The 11,745-nt window shown below is 44.6% G+C and overlaps 1 protein-coding gene across 2 annotated transcripts in view; it reads right to left on the reverse strand.

The window, feature by feature from the left end:
- The window catches only part of Smap1 (small ArfGAP 1), a 127,800-nt gene extending 127,496 nt beyond the window's left edge, over positions 1-304 (reverse strand). For both annotated transcript variants that reach the window (XM_004634379.3, XM_004634378.3), the window contains exon 1: positions 79-304. In XM_004634379.3, the coding sequence (XP_004634436.1) occupies positions 79-196 (118 nt within the window). In that variant the 5' untranslated portion in view covers positions 197-304. The remainder of the gene's footprint in view (positions 1-78) is intronic.
- Between the last annotated feature and the right edge of the window lie 11,441 nt (positions 305-11,745).

Consider the following 11,745-nt stretch of genomic DNA (forward strand, 5'->3'; position numbering starts at 1 on the left):
CCCGACCCCGCCGCCTCCCCACCCGCGAAGGTCACGGCCCGCAGGCCCCGGCCGAGCCGGCGGCGACGCTCGCGCTACCTTTGGCCTCGCAGTCGGCGCAGTACTTGTTGTCCTCCTCCCGCAGCAGCTTGGACAGGATGAGCTGGTGCTGCTCGTTCAGCTTCTGCGCCTTCTCCCGGCAGGAGCGCGTCGCCATGTCGGCGGCGGAGGGAGCAGAAGAAGCCGGAGGGACGGACGCACCTGGCGCCGCTGGGCCGCGGCGGACTCAGCCCCGGAAGCGGCGGCGGCGGCGGCTGAGGCGGAGGAGGCGGGGGAGGGGCGGCGACGCCGACGTGCCCCGCCTCCTCGGCCGGCGGCCACACACCGGCCGAGCGAGGGCGAGCGGAGGGGCGGGGCGAGCCGCGACTTCCGGGGACGGGGCGGCGGGGCGCGCATGCGTAGAGCCGCCCGTGAGGCTTTGGGCGGAAGCGCCGGTGCCAAGGCGATTCCAAAGAGGTGTGCGGCGTCCCTCCCACTAGCTTTCTTTTTCGACGTGGGATTTTTACTGTGGACCTGGTGGAACCTGGCCTCGGGAGATTTTTTACAAGAATTCTCTTTCATTCACGTTCTTGCCTTCGCTTTTACCTACAAAACTTTGGAAGTCCTGTACAGTACAAAAATAGTGACTGGATGGATTTTCGTGTGCAATTTGAAAGCAAGCACTGTACTGAACGGTAGAGAAGGCAGCAGAATGAAGCAGGCAGATCACTTACTTCGGGTACATCTGTCAATGTATTGAGGGATGACATTTATTGTGATTGCTCGGCCACGAACTGCTCGCTCTCAACCCGACCGCAACCTGGGGAAGACGTTTGTGTCGTTGTACCGATACGGAAAGTGAAGCGCGGAGGCGTCGAGCAGCCGGCCCGCGTTCTAGAGCGGCTGGGGGGGCGGGTTGGGGCGCCCGCCCAAGCAGGCTGTCTGCAGGTCCCGCCGCGCCTAGGAGTCAGTCCTGCAGAGGCAGAAGTGTGATGGGGTTGCTGCTCTCACGAGAAGCTACAGAACGTGATCTTTAATGCAAGAAGAAGACACCTAGGAAAAGACACCCTTGAGGATGGCTCAGAGCGTCCCAGTCTACGCGTACTCGCTTTGAGCTCTGGCAGAGCCAGTTTGAATGATTCAGCGCGTTGCGGATTATTAGCAGTTTCTAATATAGGACTCCTGTGCACAGAATAAATATAGCGTTTGGTGGTGGGGGGGGGCATGAACCAGACAAGCAGGAGTCTGCCTTGCATTTTTTCCTAGTAGTAAACCCGTTTCCTACCTTGGGCCCTTGTATAAAGGTGACCTTCATGTCTACCTAATTCCGTTCGTGGAATAAGAGCTCAAACATGCTTGTGGAATTGAATAGATACAGCAATGAAGATGCTCTGGACTAAAATAAATTACAACTTCAACTGCATGGTTCTGGCAGTAATAACTAGGGAGATGTCAGGGTGAACATTATGTGTAGGCAGAAGCTATCAAGCCCGTCCTGCAGAGTGAGATTACCCATGAGTTACAGAGGCAACTATTGAGGAAGAGGAGCATGCACAAAAACATGAACACTTCAAGGAGCTTGGAAAACAAAATTGGAGCACTGGAGTATGACTAAGGAGGGAGTGAGACGAAGTGGATAAGTCAAGGATAACAGTATTATGGAAGACTTGGGCAGCCAGTCACAACTGTCTTGCCTCAATGCAGTTGACAGTGAAAAACTTCTAGATTCTTCCATTTGTATGATATGATTTTTTTTTAAAAAAGGATCTCATGGGAAAGTGCGTACAACAGTAACCAGCTAACAAACACCATTCCCCTGCCCCCTGAAAATTCTTCTTAGCACTGCACATACTCAGAAAAACCAAAGCCAGCTGACCACCGAAAGTTACCTAGAGTAGAGATGCAAGGGCCATATGGACACCAATGGGAATAAAAATGCATGCCATGTTTGTTTGTTTGTTTATTTTAATTCTAGTAGCTACATCTAAAAACAAACGGAAATGGGTGAAATTCTTTTTTTTTTTTTTTTTCCATGTATGTAGTACAGGGGCTACAGTGTCTCACTACATAGATCAGACTCATAGTGATTCTCCTGTTTTCAGGCTCCCAAGCTCTGGGCTCCCACCACGCCCAGGCTCAATCACCTTCTCAGCGCTCCCTGGGAGCAGGCCTGTTCAGCATGCCAGGGATCGAAACCTAGCCTCTGTGCTTTGCCTGAGCAGGCACTTTAGTCTGCTGAGCTATCTAGCCGGCCCTGAAATTCATTTTAATAGTACATTTTAACTCAATGTATCAAAAAATCACTTTAAAATGTAGTGCAAAAATTATTAAGATATTTGGCATTCTTGTTTTCATCCTATCTTCAAACTGCAGTTATGTTATGTGTTGTGTGTATTATACACTTACAGCTTACTTCAATTTAAAAGTAGCCAAATTTATAGACTGGGCGTGGTGGCGTGAGCCTGTAATCCCAGCTCTTGGGAGGCTGTAAACAGGTGGATCACTACAAGTCTGATCTAGTAGTGAGACCCTGAACACCCTACAGACCCTTCCCTAAAATACAAAAAAAATAAAAAAGCCAAATTTTAAATGCTCAATAGCCACATCTAAGTAATGGTTACATTATTTAATGATGTTGCTCTAGATGGTCAGCTTGGTGGCTGTTAAAACCTGAATTGTGGGCTGGGGATATAGCTCAGTGGCACAGTGCCTGCCTGGCAATTGCAAGGTCCTTAGTTCAATTCCCAGTACCAAATAAATAAGTAAAACCTGAATTGATGTGATACATGGTACAGCTATAGTAGGAAGAAAGAGCAATATCGAAAGAATTTCTTGGAAAGAAAACAATATTGCATTCATTCACCAAGATTAAGCAAAAAATTTTTTCACTAATAACAAGAAGTTTACAGTCTATTGCGAGACACAAATATGTACATAGAAAAATCAATAACACTGCCAAGTCCACAGCAAATATAAAGTGCTCTGGGACATGCTGGATCCCCAAGGTGAGCCCGACTCTCAGATTTCAACTGAGAATCACTGGCTTTTATACCTTTCTTGGTTTGATGTGCAACAGGGAAGTATATTATTTTAGCTTCTGACTACTGTCAGAACATGAATTACGTGGGCTTTTTTTAACTACTTAAGAATGAAAAGAAAAAAAAGTCATGCTATCCACCAGGGTTTTTTTTCTTTTCCTTTTTTCAATTCCTCCCATGAACTACTACTATCAGTGTGAACTGATGCCACAAATGAAGCAGTGTTTAAAGACAACCTCTCAGCAAAGGGTACCTCAGGTTAAATGCTAATTATGGTTTACGTTGGGGGTTGTAGAGATCATTATAAGTATTTGTGTTTCTGCTCCTTCACTAGTTTTACAAAAGTACCCATCGGACCAAAATTGACTAGCAGGTTGGTGGTAATAGCTAAAGGCCAAAACAGTTGCAATCATGCATACAAGTTACAAAAATGTTGTTTGTTGAAATATGTGAAGAACTACAATCGCTCAACCCTTCTGATAAACATAGCTGACTTGCACATCTTTTTTCTAATAAGCCTCTTGACTCGGCTTTGTATTTCTAGGTATACCTGATTTTGAATCATTCAACAGTAGAAAAACAGAGACAAATTTTGATTATTTGACAGTGTGGGCTAGCTGCAATTTATCCATTGTCTCTAACATAGAAGAAGCAATTCTGTAGGTACCATAAACCTATTTTAGGTACCACAAGGTGTCTTTTTACATGGCTCATTTGAATACAGGTGTTCTAAGATGGGGTTTTCTATTTTAAAATTACAATATCAAAATAAATGTGCCTTATTTAAAAAAAAAAAAAAGGGAAGGGGCTTGCCAGATAGCTCAACAGACTAAAACACCTGTCTCAGCAGCATGCAGTGGCCAGGGTTCAATCCCTGGCCTGCCGTGCTGGCCCCACCCCCAGGAAGCACTGAGACATTGATTGAGACCGGGTATGGTGGCGCACACCTGTAATCCCAGCACTTGGGTGGCTGAAAACAGGAGAATCCCTATGAGTCCAATCTATGTAGTGAGATCCTGTAGACCCTGTCCTAAATTCATTTTTAAAAAGTGAGGATGGGGTGGGGGGAGTCTCTGGGCACCAAAGGAACAGGTTATCCAATAGCATGGAAGAATCTGGGAAGTCATTACCTTGTAAATAATACTTACCTCGGCTTTAGTAGATGTAGGAAATTTTCAAGCAAAGCACAGTACAGAGGAGAAAATAGAATAGCTTGGGAAAATGTAACAGATGTCTGAAAGTACCAGGTTAAATAATGAAAGTAGTGAGGATATGGAGCAACAGGAAGCTAGAACGTGTGTAAAGGACATGCAGGTGGGGGAAAGCAGCAAGACGAAAAGGTACGCTGAGGCCAAGGGGTTAAGAGCTGGGTAGCCCAGCCAAAGTTTACACCGCATGGGGACATACAGGCCATGGAAGCTTTTGCAGAGAAAAATTACTACATAGGCACGGTTCCTTATGCCTACAATGGCAGCATGGAGAACATGGATGAGAAAATATGCTGTCACAGGACCAAATGACAGTCCTGCTGCATAATAGTCCAAAGAAGACATAGTGAAGAACTATGTTAAGCCAATAGCCATAGGACCTAGGAGAAACAGACTCAGGTGATATTCTAAAATTAAAAGCAGCAAGATTTGGCAGCTGACTTTGGGGGTGGTGAGAGAAAGGAGGTGAGAATAACACCAAGGTTTCTTAAGTTGGAAAGCAGGTAAATTAAACGGTAATCTTGATCCGCAAGACCAAGAATAGAAGGGGTAGGCCTCTAGGTCTGGCACTCGCAGGGCTGAGCATCCTGCTTGCTTAAGTGCCTTCCATGCTGTCCACACTGTCACCATGGCATAACAGGTCACTTGCCAGTGACTTCCTGGCCAGTGGCATTGCCATCACCCTCTCCAAGATGATCATGACCCAGGAGGAGCAGTCAAGCTGTCATAGCACACATGACATCAGGAGGCAGATGGCAGCCAAGAGCGATATGCAGGTCACATCATCCATGCCCCCAGCTTTGCCTTCAAGGATAAGTAGGTGCAGATGTCACTGGGGCTGTGGACAAGCAATGAAGTTCTGGAGGTATTTTGCTAACAATCTGAACTCCAGCAGGTGGCCAGGGCAACCTATCTCAGCTTCATTGACCCCCAAGACTTCTCAACCAATGGGTTCTGGTGACACTGGGAAGGCACAGAGCAAGAGTTCAAGGCATGGAAGCCTGGTGAGATCACCAACTTCGCTGCAATCCAGGACCTGAACCAGAGTCTCAATATCTCTGTACAGTACACCATCATTTACTTGTCATCCTATTTCATCATAGACAAAGGCATAAGGCTCGCTCCATGACCCTAAGAGTGCCCATGCAAGCTTATTGATTTGTCCAGACCCCAAAGCCTTCTACCCTTCAAACCTGTAGGAATACAAAGGAGCCAATACCTTACATGCAGAGATCCCAGATTGTTGGGGAAAGATTGTCAAAAACTAAGGTCACCACACCTTCTTCAAGAACAGGTGGTCCTGAATTTGCAGAGGTGGTGTGCATGGGGTGAGGATGGGAGGCCAAAGAGGTTGGTGTTGGCATCTGTACCATATTGAAGAAAATCATCTAAATGTGTCTCCTAACTAGAAATAAGAGCCAAAAGATTCATATCATGGACTTTATTATTATGTTTTTTTGTTTTTGTTTTTGTTTTTTTTTGAATCGGGGATTGAACTCAGGCCTTTGCACTTGCGAGTGAAGTGCTTATTCCACTGAGCCATCTCCCTGGCCCTTTTTTTTTTTTTTTTTTTTTTTTTTTCGGAACTGGGGATTGAACTCAGGCCTTTGTACTTGCCAGGGAAGCACTTATTCTACTGAGCCATCTCCCCAGCCTTGACTTTACTATTATGAAACACTGACCTGTAAGAGATTCCATTCATTTTTGTCTCAGCCAGATTTTATCTATAGAGCGCTGGGAAAAGATTTTGAAAAGGGACTCATTGTAACCACCTTGGACTTGGGGTAGCCTGAGTCCTTGTTTCAATTAATGGCAGAGAGGGGATCATGACATCATTGTGAATCCACACTCTGGTGGCACTGCCAGTCAGACCCAAGGTCCATCCATGCATCAGTCAGTGCTTGCTAGAGAAACATTCAATACAAGCTAGATATGAATATAAAGAATTTACTAGGTTGGTTTACGGTATTCACCGACAGTGTCAGAGGTGGAAGAGTGCAAAAATCCATCTGGAGATCTAAAGGATCCAATCAAAGGAGATCCAATCAAAGGAGATCCAATCAAAGGAGCCAATCAAAGGAGACCAATCAAATGAGCCAATCAAAGCCTGGAACTTTCTGTAGTGTCCCGTATGTATCTCTATCAGAAGGGCAAAGACTCTGCAATTGAAAGCTGAAGGGTCTTTCCTAGAAGCCAGAAGACAGTGTCCAAAGTGAAGGTGAAGACAAGGATTTCTTCCAAAGAAACAGAAGCAAGTCTCCCTCTGCTTTTTCTTTTATATTATTCAGGCAGCAAGCCTCCTGGTTGCTGTCACTTACACCCAGTAAATCTCAGCAAATCTTCAGTAAATCCTCTCAGCCACACCCCAAACTATGCTGATCCAATTTAGTGGGGAAGTTCTTACTCAAGTTGACAAAGTTAACTATTACACTTCAGAGGCTTCTAGAACCTGAGTTATTGAAAATATTTTTTTCTAAAGATCCTGTCTCATTGGGTATGACACATATCATGTATATATCAGATATTTGCAGTTATGTCCTAGGCTGGGCATTCTGTGGCTAAATAATAAAAACAGGACTCTCAGAAAAAGAAAAGAGAATAGAATGGACTATACCGATTTAGGGTCAGTGGAAAAGAAACTTTGCCTAAGGTGACATTAAGTTTAGGATGTCCAAGGGTCAGATTCACATATCTATTAAACACTGTAGATTGACTTCATAATTTCTTTCTTTCTATCTTTTTTTTTTTTTTCGCAGAACCAGGGATTGAACTCAGATCCTTGAGTTTACCAGTCAAGCACTTATCCTACTGCCATTTTTTTTAAGATTTTTTTTTTTTTGGCAGAACCAGGGATTGAACCCAGGCCCCTGCGCTTGCCAGGCAAGCACTTATTCCACTGAGCCATCTCCCTGGCCCTGACTTCACAATTTCTAAAGATAAGCTAGAGCTAGTGAAAGCCATTTGGAATCTGTCTAACTTTGAGTAGTCATAGAAGTGATAAGGATGGATGACATTCCCCCATCCCAAGGACACTGGGATTGTCCAGTTGAAGAGAAGTAGACAGAAAGTGACTAAAAAGATACAATGTTCAGCCAGGAAAAGACCCAGAAGTCACAAAAGGAGAAATTCCTTGAGAACTAAGGGGGAGTACCAATGCCCATGACTTCATAAGACTGAAGTGTTTCCACTTTAGACCACACATGAGCACATGATCATGAGTACAGGCTGTTGTTGTTCTACTTCACAAGAGCTATTGGGCCCAGAAACGAGTGAAGATAAATTTTCAGGCAAGTCCAGAAATTGGGACTGGAGAAGTCAGTGAGATTGGAAGGAGGGCTGAGGAGGGTTAGAAGGGAAAGCTGAGAGGTACAGGGAGAGAAAGCAGCATGACATGAGGATCCACGGTATGCATGGGAAAGGTGAAGTAGATTACAAGGTTCTGTGAGACCTGAGAGAAATGGAGCTTCACATGCAGTCCTTATAGGCATCCATAGTCACCTCATGTTCCCGGACGCCATCACTAGAGTCACTCCCCACAGAGGAATGCTGTCCCAGGCACTCGCTCTCTTAAATAATCAGTATCCATTCCTAGCCACACCAAAGTACCTCAGGCCTCAGTGAAACCTGTAATCAACCTCACCTTTCCCATACATGCTCTGAATTTCATTCTAAAATTCTGATCCAACTCAAAGGAAAAAGATGAGAAACAGGTTGGGGGAGCTTGGCCAGAGGGAACCAGTATGACATAGAGGACATAGGAAAGAAGGAACTTGGGGGAATCAGGAAATGCAGGGAAAACAATGGAGCAAGCAAAGGGGACAGGCATGAGCGCAGTGTGAGGCTATGAGCCCAGGGGCCAGGATGGACGGCTGGGAAAATGGGCTTAATTGCAATACAATCACTGCCTTTTACTGCCAACTGTAGATTAATAATCCTCACACCAACATCTTATTATACATATATATATATATATATATATATATATATATCTCAGAAAGCATCAGTATGTGAATGTTCATATAGAAGTAAGAGATAAACTCAAGAAATGACACTACAGCAGGGTATAGTAGCGTCCATTTGTAATCCCAGTACTCTGTAGTCTGAGGCAGGAGGATCACCTCAACTTTGAGGCAAACCTGGGCTAAATAGTGAGTTTAAGCCAGGTAGAACTGAATAGCAGAGCCCTGTCTCAAAAGAAAAAGATGAGGCTACAAATAGCAGCTTCTTTATTTTTTTTAAAATCTTTTATTTATGTATTTATATGGTACAGAGTTTCAATATGCAGCTTGGACTTGCAGTGACCCTCTGGTCTCAGCCTCCCCAGTGCTGGGATTACAGGTGTGCACCACCAAGTCCAGCTTTGGTGGCCAGCTCAGTGCAGAGCAGGGCTGGCACAGCATGGGGGATCAAGGATCAAACCCAGGTCCTTGCACTTACCAGACAGACACTTAGACCGCTGAGCTCTCTCCCAGCCCCTAGCAGCTTTCTTGATCATGCTACGTGCACCTTGAGTTGGTAGGGATCCTCCTCCATGTTGCCCTCACTCAGGGACCAGGAAAAAGCAAGAAGGTGACATTGTTAAAGGCTCCTCCCCAGGAATCATATAGCTGCATGTGCACTGTGATGTCGAAGCCTTTTGCCAAAGCAAGTGCATGACCCACTCTGATGTGCCATTTGTCTAGAAGGAAAAGCAGAAATATCACCAAGCAGCAGAGAAATGGGGGCTCAAACACACTAAGCACTTTGTTGCTTGGGTAGGGGCCAATGAAATAGCTCAGCAAACTAAGCATCTGCTTAGGCAAGCGCAGGGACTGGGGTTCGATCTTCTGCACCATATACTGTGCCGGCCCCACCCCCAAGCAGTGCATCCTTGGAATCCCAGTGCTGCGGAGGCTGAAAACAGGAGGATCACTAGAGTCTAAGCTGCATAGTGAGACCCCATACCAAATACATAAGAAAGAAAGAAAGAAAGAAAGAAAGAAAGAAAGAAAGAAAGAAAGAAAGAGAAAGAAAGAAAGAAGCAAACTTGCCTGGGCAGTAAACAGCCCCACGGACATTCAAGGTCAGACATGTTGGTCATTAAGGTCCTGTTCTTTTTATCTGTGCTACCCTTCATGGACAAAATGGAAGAATAACTTAGATCTGGTATGATGAGTTAAAGAAAGCTCAAGCAGGGGAGAGGGGAGCAATGGCACATGCCCCAATCCTTCATCCTAGGGGAAAGGAAGGCAGGGAGGGAAACAGGTGGTTGATGCCGGAGTGACTCACATGTGTAATCAACCCCAGCACCAAGAAGCACTAAGAAAGGCTGAGGCAGGAGGACTGCAAGTTCGAGTCCCAGGTGGGCAACTTGATGGACTCTATTTCAAAATAGAAAATTAAACAAATAGGGCAGGGGAAGTAGCTCAGTTCAATCCCTGGTGCTAAAATGAAAAGAAATAGACACCAAGTGTGCTGAGGCAAGAGGAATATATACAAGACCAGTAGGGCAAGACCAACATTTATTAATTTATCAGAGAGATGGATATGTAAACACAACACTTGTACCCACAGAGAGAGGAAAGCCAGGAAACACCCCCGATGTCAGTATTGTTTTGCTTTTCAAAGTTACATCAGAGAGTGTTATATTTGTGGCCCCTAACATCTCTTCCCAGGTGAAACAGAGCATTCTTGTGATCTCCTTTGTGTGGAGAAAGTACAGCTTTCATTGAAGATGTGTGACTTCTACATGCTCCTGCCCTGTCTACCTTTAGAAGTGAGTTAGGGGCAATATACGAGTATACGTTATTAAACAGCCTATTCAACAAGAATTCACAATGTCCCATTGGTCATTGTAAGAAAAGGCAATATCACACACACACAAAAATCTTGTTACTGAAAGCTAAAGCACGTGCTCAACCCTTGAAGACCTCTGTTGGATACAGGGAAATACCTTCAGTGTTTACTGGAAGGCAAATGACCCAAATAGCTACAGCAACTCATAAGGCTGACCTTGGAAAACACAACCTTAATCCTTTGAAGCATTTTGTTGCAGCAGAATAAAAAACTCCAGGGAAAGTGTTCTGAACCTGCCACTTAGCATCCTCGTCACTACCAACCTGACCATCTTTGGACAGGAGGATTAACTGCTCTCCTGTGCAGCATCTTTTAGGGGTTCCTCTATTTCAACCACTGTACTAGGTACAATAGGATAAACATTAATGAACAAAATAATCATCACCCTACCCCTTAGACTTATAACCATGTATTGCGTATATTCCATAGTGAAAGATCAGCCCTCTTTAGCTTTAGAAACCTCCAAGACCCTCACTACTAACAAACACAGTCTTTAAAAGTGTTTGCCAGGAGTCAAATAGCTCAGCAGATTAAAGCACCTACAAGCTGGCACAGGGGCTGAGGGTTCAATCCCATGGCTTGCTGTGCTGGCCCAGGCCCAGGGTGCACTGAGACAGCAATTGAGACGGGGCGTGGTGGCGCATGCCTGTCATCTCAGTTCTTGGGAGGCTGTAAACAGGCAGATCACTTTGAGTCTGATCTAGTAATGAGACCCTGAAGACCCTGTGGACCCTTCCCTAAAAATACAAACCAATAAAGTGTTTGCTGAATGACTGAGCAAATGAGTTTGCAAGTAAACACTGAATGTGGAAATATCTAGCTTCTAGAATGAAAATTAGACATCACTTTAAAGCAACTTTAAAAAAGAGCCAATGTGCAAATCCTTTATTTAAACTATCACTCCTAATTTACCTCCAATCTTGATCAAGTTATATTTCACTTACTCTTTTCGCCTTCCCCCAACTTAATATTTGATTTCATAGCGTCTTTCCATTTTCGTTTAGAAAACCACATTCTAAGTAACCAGAAATGCACAGTTCATTTCAAGACTTAAAACAGCTACCACCAGAGCAACAAAACTGGCCTGATGTGAACTCCAATCAGGCGTACTTTGCTTTCACAGATCTGACCTTGGCAGTAATTGAACTTAAACAAGCCCAGTTATTCCAGGTGAGAGTCAAAGAAAAGTGAATAAACAGTTTCACCTTGCTTAAGGCACGAGGCCTAGACACAAATTGAAAGATTCATGTTCTTCCTTGTAAAGAGCATAACAGGCACCTATTGTTTTTGTCTGTCCAGGCTGTATTATTCATCTTGTAGCAACAGTGCCTCAATCTTGCTTTGAAAGACCTACCCCATTCCTCCACTGAAAGCAGTTTTGAAGGAATGACTGTCAACCAAGTTCCCTAGACTAGGTACATGACCAAGTTAGGTAACTGAGATGTTTTCCTCTTGAAAGTTAGACTTCAAGGCAATAGCACAAAAGCAAGAGTAGCTGGACATCACTCACCATCGCTGTGGGAAGCCCTTCATCTATTTGAGCCACACTTTCTTGATCTTCACAGCTGCCTTAGCTCTGCTCTTTTCTAAAATCAGGCTGTTTAGCTTTGACTTCTGCCTCTAAGTCTTGCAACCCACTACTCTTT

The sequence above is a fragment of the Octodon degus genome, unplaced genomic scaffold (assembly GCF_000260255.1).
Source record: "Octodon degus isolate 3935 unplaced genomic scaffold, OctDeg1.0 scaffold00061, whole genome shotgun sequence".
NCBI lineage: Eukaryota > Metazoa > Chordata > Mammalia > Rodentia > Octodontidae > Octodon > Octodon degus.